At 31.9% G+C, this 12,686-nt stretch overlaps 1 protein-coding gene across 3 annotated transcripts in view; it reads left to right on the top strand.

Moving 5' to 3' along the window:
• Nucleotides 1-393: 393 nt before the first annotated feature.
• The window catches only part of LOC118191192 (cytochrome P450 4C1-like), a 54,936-nt gene continuing 42,643 nt past the window's right edge, over nucleotides 394-12,686 (top strand). The window contains exons 1-3 of one of the 3 annotated variants that reach the window (XM_085810569.1): nucleotides 394-672; nucleotides 8,979-9,085; nucleotides 9,278-9,366. In XM_085810569.1, coding sequence (XP_085666695.1) covers nucleotides 489-672; nucleotides 8,979-9,085; nucleotides 9,278-9,366 — 380 coding nt within the window. In that variant the 5' untranslated portion in view covers nucleotides 394-488. The remainder of the gene's footprint in view (nucleotides 673-8,978; nucleotides 9,086-9,277; nucleotides 9,367-12,686) is intronic. The other 2 variants (XM_085810568.1, XM_035361992.2) reach the window with 2 other exon arrangements.

Here is a 12,686-nt window from a genome sequence, read left to right as displayed (position 1 = left end):
TGCTTAATTTTCCCCCTTTTCTTAAGATATAACGTAAATATGCTTAAAGCGATAGTGGCTTAAAGCGTTTAAGTTCATGAGTGCGTGTTCAAGTCTTTGGCATGCTAACGCCTTGTTAACGGAAAATACTGAATATAATTTGGCCTTGACGTAGAAGAAGGAAATATTAAAAAATATCACTGAGCTAAAATTCATTTTTCAAATAATTACAGTATTTAAATGTAGGGGGGTTGATTTGTTTAGGATTTTCCTTTTGTTAATTTAATTGTTGTGGCAATGATTGCTATCTCCACAATATGTTTGTTACGAAGTCACTTTAGAATACGAGGAAGAAGGATGAGCTTTGATTTAATACTTTAACGTCATATTTTATGAGAAACGTCAGAAATTACTAATTATAAAATTTTTGTGCGTACTGGAATTTGAAAACCAGTTTATGTTAATACTTTAAAAAGGCTCTGTAATGCTTCCATTTTTCACCAGCAACCATGTTTGAATCATTCGTTTTATTCGCAGTAATCATCATCGCATTGTGTTATTTGTACAGATGTTTCAAAAACTTATTTTATTTTCCGAAAGAATTAGAGAAGATTCCAACACAATATATCTCGTTGCTGTCGTACCTAAAACACATAAAGCAGTTCAATTTAGCAGGCACTCATCCTTTGTCCGGTAAGTAATATTTTTAGATAATGATAACGAAAGATTCAGTAGTAATTGTTCTTGCCTGAATTTACAGACTGACTTTTTTTAATGCTTAATTAAAATAGATGCTTATTGAATATTCTGTATTAGATCGTCTTGTAGTAAATATTATGCTGCGCTAAACTTATTTTTGTTTATATGTTCAATGTTATTATACATACTGTAAACTCAGTTTTTTTTTCACATCTTTCTCAAATTGCAATTACGATTTCAGTGAGAAAATGAATGTTATTCATGTTTTTTTATGTTAGCTATGCTAAATTGTTCCCAAATAAACGCGTTGGGCATTCTCTAGTACGAAAGAATTAACAAAAATGTAAACACCAATTAAATTATCAGCTCATAACTAAATAACGGCAATTGCTTTGCGGAATGTTTTACTACGTATGTAATGTATGTAAAGTTTTACTACGATTTGCTTCCACCTTACTGACAATTTTAAACGTTTCCATGAGGTAATCCAAAGTTGTTTAAGCTTGACCATCATTTACATCAAGCTTAAAAATCTAATATTTAAATAAAAAAAATTATCAAGGCATAAACATTCAAACTTAGTCCATTTATGTAGGTTCTGTGCAAATGTTATAGCTGATAAAATGTCGATGATTTTCCCCACCATATATTTTCTCTTGTTAGATATCATTAGCTGACTATCGTATAAATTACTACTTTACCAATAGGCACACGTACCCTTGCTTCCATTCACATGAAAACTATCGTATGCCATACAGGGTGGTCATAAATTATTTAAAATATTGCAGTGGTAAATAATAAGAGCGCATCCACATACCTGGAAATTTCCAGTCAACATCTAGCCGGCCCACCAGCGGCCGAGCGGTAAAGTCGCTGAACACTGGTAGTTCGGTCCGAGGTTCGAATCCCACGAACGAGCTGGCTGCATGGGCATTTTCATGGTTTTCCCCATTTGTGTATACGAGCCAGTTTTCCTTAGAAAGTCCTCCATGAAGGCATTCCTCCCCTTAGGTAGATAGGCATCGAGGCTTTGCCGTAATCACACACACACAATATCCAGTCTCTCATCATATGTAAGTGAGCCTACTGAGCGTTATAGTTCTAATGATTTCCGTAACCAATTATCAAGTTCATCAGTGTGTAATTACTTTATACACTGATGAATTATATATGCTGATGATATATACTATATACACTTTTATACACTATTGATTTAATTATAATGTCTGAAATGCTGAAGAACACATGATGAAGGACTGGATACCGACTGGAATGTTGTACATGTGAAAATAAGAGCTCCAACTACGGTGTTCTGAAATTTGGTATAAATATGCATACGTAATAAATTCTGTTGATAATTTAAGATTCTTTATTGCATGTATAGGATGACTCAGATGCGTAGATATATAAGACGCATAACGAAAAAGAAAAACTTAAGAGATGGCCGTAGGTTCAATACATACTATTATTTCTTGATGACTAATTTTTGGGACACATACTCTTCTTTATCATCGCCAAAAATTATAACTAGTTACATATTTAGACAATAAATGAGCAGCAAGTGTTAGCACAGCAAAAGGAAAGCGGGAAAGTAAGTGCGAATTTTGGCAAAGCTATAAAGTTGGTCTTTGTTGAAATTTTGATATGTTTTTGAATAAAAAATATCTAAAATGCTATTTTTACATAATGGTACAATGCGAATTAATGCAGAGCAGTCGTAATAGTGTAAGACCATATTTCTTTTATTGTAGTTAAACAATTTGTGCATTAAATGGCATATTAATTGTGCCTGTACCAGTACGTAATATTTACATTTTTGTGTTAGGAAGAAAGCAACAAGCAGGAGTGTAGCTAGGCCGTGGTATAGAAAGCAAATGCATAGTTATTCAATATGGTAGCTCAGTTTAAAAGAAAGGTTTCGCTTCTCGAAATTTTTAATTCCGTATTAGCTACGTCATCATCGTTATGTAAAAGTCATTTGATATTGATTAATTTAGAAATAGTCCAGCAGTTACTATTTTTAAAACAGAGAGGCCAAACACCTTACCCATACATAAATACGTAAGATATAACAAAATACGATGACTGCTTTAAGAAACGATTGGCGAACTCAAAATTAACTATTCTAAATTTTGTGTTCTCCCCCTAAATTCATCTGTTCTCCCAAATTTGAGACCTTTCCATGTTACATAACGCTGCTTGAAATATGAAACTAAAACCCAAAATTAACCAATCACAGATTAGCTGTATTATGCATCTAGCTACTAACTGCGTAGTCTTCCTCTTTTTCGCCTGCCTGCTTCGTTCAGCCTCTGCTAGCTAATCGCCATTATTTGAAATGTTATTGCATATTTAAAATTATGGGGTGCGTTAAGCACCCCTAATCTTTTACCGGTTAGGAAGATATGTGCTAAGAAATTCGTCATCATAAATAAGTGATGTTTAACTATCAAGCTGGCTCTGCTTCTTCTAAAATTCCATCGGGTCATCCCACTACGCCGCAATTTCCAATCATGTATGCAGTTAAAATACTACATATATATAGCATCACAATTTTTTTTTATTAAAAGCTTAATTATTCGAAGTATTTTCCCGCAATATACTGCTGAAAATTGATTAATATAGACAAAAAATAAGAAATTTAGAACCTATTTTACACAGAGACCACACAAAACGTGTGTGTATATATGTATATATATATTTATATAAATACAATCGAAATAGAAATTTAAAAGCTAATAAGTAATGTGACGTAAGACCTATTTGGTCTTAAAAAGTTTTTGCGCAAAATGCTGCAAAAATATGAAATAATAGGAAGAAATATTGTAGCGAACTTGCTATAAAGTTACCAGGAGCTGTAGCTCCATGAAATAGTTCAACGCAGTATTACTAAAATATTAACAAAGAAGAAATTTAAAAAAAAAATATTAACATGGAAAAAAGAAAAAACAGCTTACACGCGAAATAAAACTGTTTAAAATCAATGTTGGAAAACATGTGAATGCACGAAAAAACTAATCTGATCGTTGTGACACGTGAAAAGTTAATACATATAAAAATAGATCGACGGAACATGTTAAAACAAAATAAAATTAAAAAATAATTAAAACATAAATTGCAAAAATTATAATTAAAACACAAATTGCAAAATTACAAAAATTATAAAAATTACAAAGCGGAAAATGGTAAATTAGCCCAATCGGACCCTGAACTAGGCTTTTCAAGGGGAAAATAGTTGAATGTCGAACTAGGCCAAATACCATTACGCGTTTCGCCGAAACAGACCATTGAAGCTCTTGTTTGACGAAAAACATTTAAAAAAAAAATATGAATTGTCCTGAAAAAATCTTTTTGGAGCTTCAATCTCTGTTCCTTTTCCCGACGCGTCCGCAGAAAAACACATTAAGGTGTAAGAAATGCAACTCCGAGCAATACAAAATTAAAATCAAAATAAAATAAATAGCGGTCTGCTATTAGTCAAAAATTCCAATAACGTACGGGCTGGTCCTGCTAGCTTAAAGAAGAATAAAACCTTTATAAAGATTATGGTACTGAAATCAAATTAATATGAAATTAAACACTCAAGAAAACAAACGTCGTGGGTCTTACTAGGACCATGAAAAAGATTTTAAGAAACACATAAAACAAAAGAAACTAAAAAAACAGACATGGGGCGGTGCCGACCTCTGGATCGCGAAACAGATTTGAAAAAGGCGCAAATCCCCTCCGTGTCCTACCAACCATCCCTCTCGTCGTGTGACGTAAGTGGGTGAAACAATGCCATTCCGTATCGGCCAATGCGCTTAGATTGTAATTTTGGCGGGAACTCTTATCCCCCTTTTGCTAGAGAGGGTTTGAGAGACACGAAAAGACATGGAAAGAACTCAAAATGGCGTCAGTCAAGTTGTTAGAAGAACAAAACTGCTTCAAAAAAGTGAAAATGGCAAAGTCAGCTAAGATTACTTATCTTGGACACTAAAGAAAGAGTAAAATGGAAAAAAGTCATTGGTTAATAAAAGTCGTCATTCTTCAAGCTAGAGGGCGATCAAGCTATTATGAAAAATGAAAAGGCCCGATTTGTTAATTATAGTAGAATTTGGCCATCTAAGTAATTCAAAACTATTAAAACAATAGTATTAAAGTATAGTGCCAAAATCTTTGGAGGAAAGAAAATGTAGTGACAAGAATAATCTGTACATTTTTACAATTTTTACATTAGATTATCTGAATCAGCCATCCACTTTATACCGTTCCATTGGGCTTTAAGTATAAAATTTCATTATCCAAAACAAATTATCTAAAAATTGGTAAGGCTAATGCCAGCTTTTTTTAAAGTATTTTTAATTATTTAATGAGGAATCTGATTATTTTTCAAAATTGCGACGAAGTAAAGTATTTCTTCTTGTAAGTGTTCTGTAGCATTACATATTCTTTTTATTCTAAGTAGCTGTGAAAAAATTGTGTTAATGATGATTCTTTTGAAAATATTAGAATTCCAGTTGGTTAACTTTAGTGTAGAAAAAGTGAATTCTCTCCTCTTATCGTAAACTTTAATAAAATTGTAATCAATAATATTTAGGTCAAGGTAGACTACATTATTTTGCACCGTATTTGTATTATTGAGTTTTAAGCAAGTTGGGTATATATTAAACTGGAATAAATATATGTATATGTATAAGATATCAAAATGCGATGAAAAATCTATTACCAAACTAAACTTAAACGGTCCTTTAAATTCTTAGTTTTAATTGTACATATCCCCTCTTCACAGATTTCCGCAATCATGTCCTGCTATATTCGCTTCTGTGGCAATAATATCAAAACCGTAAATGTTTTTTAATAGGCACGAGTAGAGTGCCAAGTGAATTGTGGTCACAAAATGGGAATTTAAATAAATAAAAGGAATTTAATCCTGCTCGACTGCATCTTCAAAAATGGATGAATGCTTTAAGCATCTAGTATCTACGCAATTAGTATTTCTACGCATCTACGTCTCAGTGTTCTTATTTCAATGCCTCCAAAAGTGTTCTGTGATTACAATCTTCAGGCAGTGCTAATTATGAAAAATTCTCACGAGTTTGTTAAGCTATGTTCACAGTGAATCCCGGGAAAAGTCCTGTTTCATCGGAAATTTTAGTGCAAGTTTGTACCGCATTCACGATCAAATCATTCATGTCGTTTCATCCAACCACAGTTTCATTACATATATATACATTATATATAATTTAATTACTAAGGGATTATTTAGTACATTATCTCTTATGATAAAAGTAATTAAAATTCTATTGAAATAAACTAACTTATAAGCTTATTTAAAATATGAATCTTGAAAAATCTTTAAATGGAAGCATCAAAAATGAAATAAGAATAAATGAAAATGGAAACTAATTTTAACTATACCTTTTTAAAACTTTGGTTTTTCAATTTTTTCTTAATTCATTTTTGATGTTTCCATTTTTAATTTTTTCAAGATTCCTTATTACTTCCTTGTACGAAGTAAAGGAAGTATTGTAATCACGAAAAATTCGGAGTACCATATTTGAACCGCTATCGAATGCAATTTAAAGATGTTTTTACGATACATCTGTACGCAAGGACATAATAAAGGACTCCAAACGAATTATAAAAAGAAAACGAATTATAAAATTGACTTAAAATGGATTCAGAAGAGATTTTTTTTTCGTGGCGTCTGTGCGTACTTATGTATCTCGCATAACTCAAAAACGAATATCCTCAGAACGTTGAAATTTTGTATATAGGACTGCTATAGCATGCAGTTCTGCAACTCCCTTTTTAGTAGCAGTTGGTGGTCCCAAAAGTATATATATATACATATATAGCCACTCTGTTACTCGGCTCCGTCAACTCAGTATTGATATTTATATATTGGTAAATTGGGCATTTTTTGCTTTAAAAAATGATTACATTATGTTGTTCTTATCTTGCGGTTAAGGTTTTTATGCCTTTAGTTAACCTGCATGTTACAGTTGTAAAATTATCAACAATTTAAAAGCTGTTTAAGTGCGGGTAAGCCTAATTTTTTTAATATTGCAGCCATGTTTGTTTACATTTGAAACTTACCAGAATACACACACTTGATTGCGGAAAGACGTCTGGCCAAGAGGAAATCACAAGCAAAAGTGGCGCATCAGTTCATAGAAAGAAGGGCAGGAGACAAAAGTTTCAGCTTTTTAGTTTTAGTTTACAATTTGGTGGTTGTTCAAGAGGAATCTGCGTTAAGGGTTACGTAAGATCGCATGATTAATTTGAATGACGCAGTTTAGACTTAAGTGCTATTTTTAGGGCAGATAAATGAAGTTCCCAAATAAGATAAAAAATACAAGAGGTTATAGCGAATTAAATTTAGAAATTTGCTTTCATATTTTTTATTTTACATGTATAAATGTATTTATATTAAATATATATTATATACATATATAAATGTATATATATATATTGTATTTATGTATTGTGTATATATATATATATATACGAGGGCTGTTCAGAAAGTATCGAGAATGAATTTATTATGCAAATTATGCTCATGACGAACAATTCCATCTGAATCGAAAAACACAAGCAACATGACTTTGATCTGGCTTCGCACTTGCCGTGCTTTCTTTGGCCAAGGAGACCCGGGGCTTTTCCATTGTGACGATTGCTGCTTTGTTTCGGGATCGTATCCGTAAATCCACGACTCATCACCATTGATGATGAGCTTTATGAACTCCGGATCGTTGCTTGTACTTTGAAACAAATCAGATGAGATTGCCAGTCGTTGGAATTGCTGATCCTCAGTGAGGAGACGCGGCACAAGCTTTGCAGACACTCGGCGCATGTTCAAGTCCTTTCTCAAAATTTCATCACATGATCCTATGGAAACGCCACACTCCTGTGCAATTTCTCGGACTGTTAAACGACGATCAGAGCGCACCACAGCCTGCACTTGTGCAATCTTGTCCTCATTGCGAGAGGTGGATGGGGGTCCAGAACGGGGATCACTGTGATACAGATTTGCTGCTCCGTGTTTTCAGACATTTTCTGTTTTCGACGAACGTATGCAAACACTGTGCATGATGCGCACAGTCCCACCGCTAGGGGTTTTCTGGAATAAATAGAATAAATTCAGCCTCGATACTTTCTGAACAGCCCTCGTTTATATATGTACACACACACACACACACATATATATATATATATGTGTGTGTGTGTGGGATATTTACCAAATTATATATATCTGTTAAAACAACTTTGAGCTGCTACGTAATTAGATTTAAAATATAATTAACTTCATACTTTAAACTTTACTATTTATTTATTTATGAGAACTTTTAACTCGCTGCTTATAAATGAATAAAATTATCATTACAGTAATTTAATAATAATACTTTGAAGATGACATAGCTAATTATTTTATTATTTTCGGTTTGTATACAATTTGTGATCTAATCATGTTTCATTGTCTTTTAAGATATTACTAACTGCACGTCATTTTTACTTTCATTTACAGCTTCTGTGTATGATGTTTTAGTTTTATCATAGTTGGAGGAAAAAAATCTTGAAAGCTCAAAAAATTTATTGATTTAAATTCTCAAGGTTATTACCAATATGGTGCTTGATTTCGAATTAGAGTGCATATAATTATTTTTCAAAATTTCTGCCCTGTTTTCTGCTCTTTCAGCTTATGGTTAAATTATTATACTGGAAATAAAATGTTTTGTAAATTTCGCAGAAACAGTTGCAGATGAAGCAATGAATGAAAGATGAAGAGTTGCAGATAAAACAATGAGTTTCGCAGATGAAACAATGCAATATTACATAACATTTTATCGAACAAATGCAATGTAATATTGCATAACATTTATGGAACTCAGTTAATGCGTTAAGTGTTATGCAACATTTCATTTTTTAGCAAGCAGGTCAGTGAACGTTAGAAAAATATAGTCATTAGAATCTACGTATCTTTAAACTGCTGGACACTGAAATATGTATTAGTATGCCCGACTTTCTGAACTTTGTTTACAATGGCTGTTGCATTTAAATGAAGCACTGTCTTTCCCGGACTTAGTACAGTAACGGCTAAGATATTCATGATTTTGATTTTGTTACATCGTCGATTGATTTTGTAAAGCTTCTTTTAGTTAGTGCTAATTGGAAGCTATATGATATTCATAGAAAAACGGAAGAATTCATTTAACGTTTTTAGTTTTCAATTTAGATGCAAGAAAAATTGTAATTCTTGACATGTTACAGAAAACTTAATTTCGAATTTTAAAATACTCGTTTTTCAAATAATCTAGGTGTTCTTTGTTTTTTCTATTCTATGTTGGCCGAGAAGGAAGGAATTAAATGCATATGGTTCGGGTTCAAACCTATGATCTTCGTCTTCAAAGCGGAATACGTTAAAGCAAGTTGTTTTTATTACTATATTTTTTTTGCTTGAGTTTAAAGAAAAAGATTATTTTGAGAGATTCTCTTGTACAAAATTAATATAATTAAGACACACATATATATGGTGTATTGAAAGTAACGATTAAATGTGATTCAAACATGTAAGAATTTGATTCTAAACGGTTTTCTACGAATATATACTTCACAGGATATGTTAAATAATCCTGAAGATAATGTACCGCCTTGGGAAAAGTATTTTCTACTGAAGCCGCAAATGGGAGATGGACTTCTTCTAAGGTATGTTTAGCAAAATTTTATAATAAAAATATTTTGGAAAATTAATCACCTCCTTTTCAAGGATTCTAAGTAGTAAGTTTAGAATTTCCGATACACAGTTCCGCGTCCGCTGGAGATAAAAATGCTTTTTCCCCCGCCGTAGAGAGTTGCCATTGCTCGCTTTTAAGTCTACTCAAAAATTCGTTAAAGTTTTACAAAATATGAAATCGATAATAAAACAAATTCCAAATTTCAAATTTAGTGTTCCACATGCCCATATTCGTAGGAGGATTACGTCATTCAAAATTCGATGCCTCTATGTACCGTTGTTTTATCACAATGCGAGAAATAGACATACATTTATGCAGAGTTTTCATTATTTAATTTCTTCAAATATAATGCAAGACTCTAACATTTGGTGGCAACAGTTTGAAAAGTGAAATGGACATTTATAGCGATTCAACGCTAAAATCGCAAAACGAAAACAATAGTCCTTCAGGGACAAAGCCCCTTTGGACTAAAAAAAATATATATATATATATAATATATATATATGTTAGTGATTTATTGCCAATTATTTTACCAATATGAGAAGAAAAGCAGATTTTAGCTTATTCCAATTTAAAATAATAATAACAAACTGAATTAGCATGGTACTATTAACAATACAGTATTAACTACACTATTAACAATACAGTTTATATATATATATATATGAAAGGGTCAGAAAATAAAAGTATATATGACTATAAACTTTTGCTAAGTGTAAAAAAAATCTCTTATTGAAAAAACAGAGTATGTGGTTAACTATGCACTGTAATCTTAATATAGTTCCTACGTAGATAATTAAAAATTTCTAGAGAAAAAGAAATGCTTAAAGTCAAGACAGGATATGCCTGATTAAAAATGCTCCATGAAGATCAATAAAAATATCTTAAATAGAATTGAATTTTGAGAACTCTTAGGCAAAACGAATAGAACTCTGCGAGTGCCAGAAAGCTAAATCAGCATAAAATGTAAAATGTAAATGCAGCAGTACGCCAAATGCCATAAAATGAATACAAAGCCAAATATTCATAAACAATTAACATTAGTAAACTATTGAAATTGTACAAATATTCAAATAGAGTAAGTAGCAAATAATTTTCACCTGAAACTCACTGAAATGTATAATAAAGTTTATATTTGAAATATATAGAATAATTTGCTGTTACATAAATATACTCTTTGAAATTTATGTTGGCAATAAACACAAATATGTAGAAAAAGTTCTAAGACATTAAAATAATGATTATCTCACTGTATAAACTAGCCTTTCATGCAGTCTTATATAAATAAAACCTACAATATCGAAATATCATATCATTCCAATATCTCAACGCAAAAAAATTTAATTCTTAACTCCCTTGGTTATGCACGGAATTCCAACTTAATGAATGAGTATTGTCACACTCGTATAAAAGCATTTATAAAAATTTTTTGACCGAAGTGTTAAATCCTAAAGAATCTGCAAGAGAAAAGACACCTTTAAACAACACTTGGAATATTGTCTCTATAGCATCAAACAAAATTCACATGATGCAATAATCCATTCATATAATGCATTATGTATAAAACTTAAACGCTATCCTGTATGAAAGTGTACGATATAGTGCCAGCAGTAACATATTATATCTGTATTCAATAATAAAAGTCTAATTTTTAACTCCTGTCTTTAAGCAATTTTTGTATAAAAGTTATCTCCTTAAGTATATATGGATAAAGTTTCATTAATGTACGAGGAATCATAAGTAATTTTCAAATATTAATTAACAGTACGTACATGAGAAGATCAAATTCTCATAGAAAACTATAACTATTATTCCCACAGTTGCGTTTAATGCAATTATGATGTTAAAATACTAATTTTATCACATACTATACTTATCACATAATTTATGAATTAAATAGGTTAAAAAATTTCGATTGGCTTCTAAAGATTTCGATTTCTTTCGAAAATTTATACATATTTAAACAATTGCTGTACTCAGATGAACTGTAATGTAATGAAATTCTTCAAAGGCCATCAAATAACCGTGATACCAGAGTAATTTTGTCTTATGTGTAGGAAATAGTCTTAGAATCGTTACTGTCGATTGCATGCAGCCGAAAACGTCCAGCATGGTTATTTAATCATGTTACAGAACCTACTGGATAATTTCATAATCAGTTTGAAGAGTGGTCAGCATGGTGATCGCCGCAAACACTGCAGCAAAAAAATTGCTCAAGAACACCTTGCGGAGAAAACAACATAAGGCAAAAACGTTGTCGTAAAAAACATCGTGGGAGAAGAAAAAGCAAGGGAAAAATATCGCAGCCTTAAAACTTCGTAATATAGTACTTCGTTATTGAAAATAAAGAGGTTAAAAACATCCCAGTTTTGAAACATCGTTGTCGAAAATATTGTGATAAAAAAATAAAGCACCTACAAATCATCGCATGACGATAACTTAGTAGAAATGTGCTTTTCAGGGTTTGAAAGCTCTAAATGTATATTCGCATAATGATTTGTGAGCCCAAGAAAGAATAAGGAATATTTTTATCTCTATATTTCCTGTTTTTGAGGTAATTAGCAATCTTTTGCTAAAAAAGCAAAAAGGAAGCTTAAGGATTAAAAAAGAGAAAATGAAAAGGAATTTAAGGCTACGTGAAGCAGTTAATAAAGTTTTAAATTTATGCACTTACTATTAAAGGTTACAGAGTCTCGAATTCTACTGTACATCAACAATGAGCTCTAAAAGATTGTATGAGGAATTATCACTCGGTGTTAAGTACAACAGAAAGTCAGAAGGAGGTAAAGAGCCATTTATTCCCTCAATATGATTTCACAGATGGCTCCACTTGGGATGACATAAAGCCAGTACTTCTGGCTTAACTCACAACACGTAACAATGCACTTAAACCATAATAAATTTAGCCTAATGTCTTACAGGGTAACTTAACGAGTAGGAAGGCTGTGACTCGTAAAAGTCGGCGGACACAAGCTTATTGGTTAGAAACACTCAACGCCACAGCAATATAATCGCTAATAATTCAAACCAGTAATGTGGTCTTCCAGCAGCCAGCCATAACACGTCCTCTCTAACTGAACTCACCTACCGAAACCTCCCCTTAAATAGCACTTCTTTCTACCTCATTTGAATGCACGCGCGCTAGCTTATTAATATTCTGGCAAGAAAACGATAATGAAAACGAGACTGAAAGGAAATTAGCTAAAATAAATCTCCACACCTTTCCCTGCGAGAATTTAATAGGCCCTTGACGATCCCTTTAAAAAAGTTAAATTCTCACTATCTAAAATT

Source organism: Stegodyphus dumicola, chromosome 2 (assembly GCF_044657685.1).
Source record: "Stegodyphus dumicola isolate Sdum_Otavi_A_Nest chromosome 2, ASM4465768v1".
Classification (NCBI taxonomy): domain Eukaryota; kingdom Metazoa; phylum Arthropoda; class Arachnida; order Araneae; family Eresidae; genus Stegodyphus; species Stegodyphus dumicola.
Note: the sequence above shows the minus strand (reverse complement) of the source record. Positions and strands in the feature narration are given on the sequence as shown.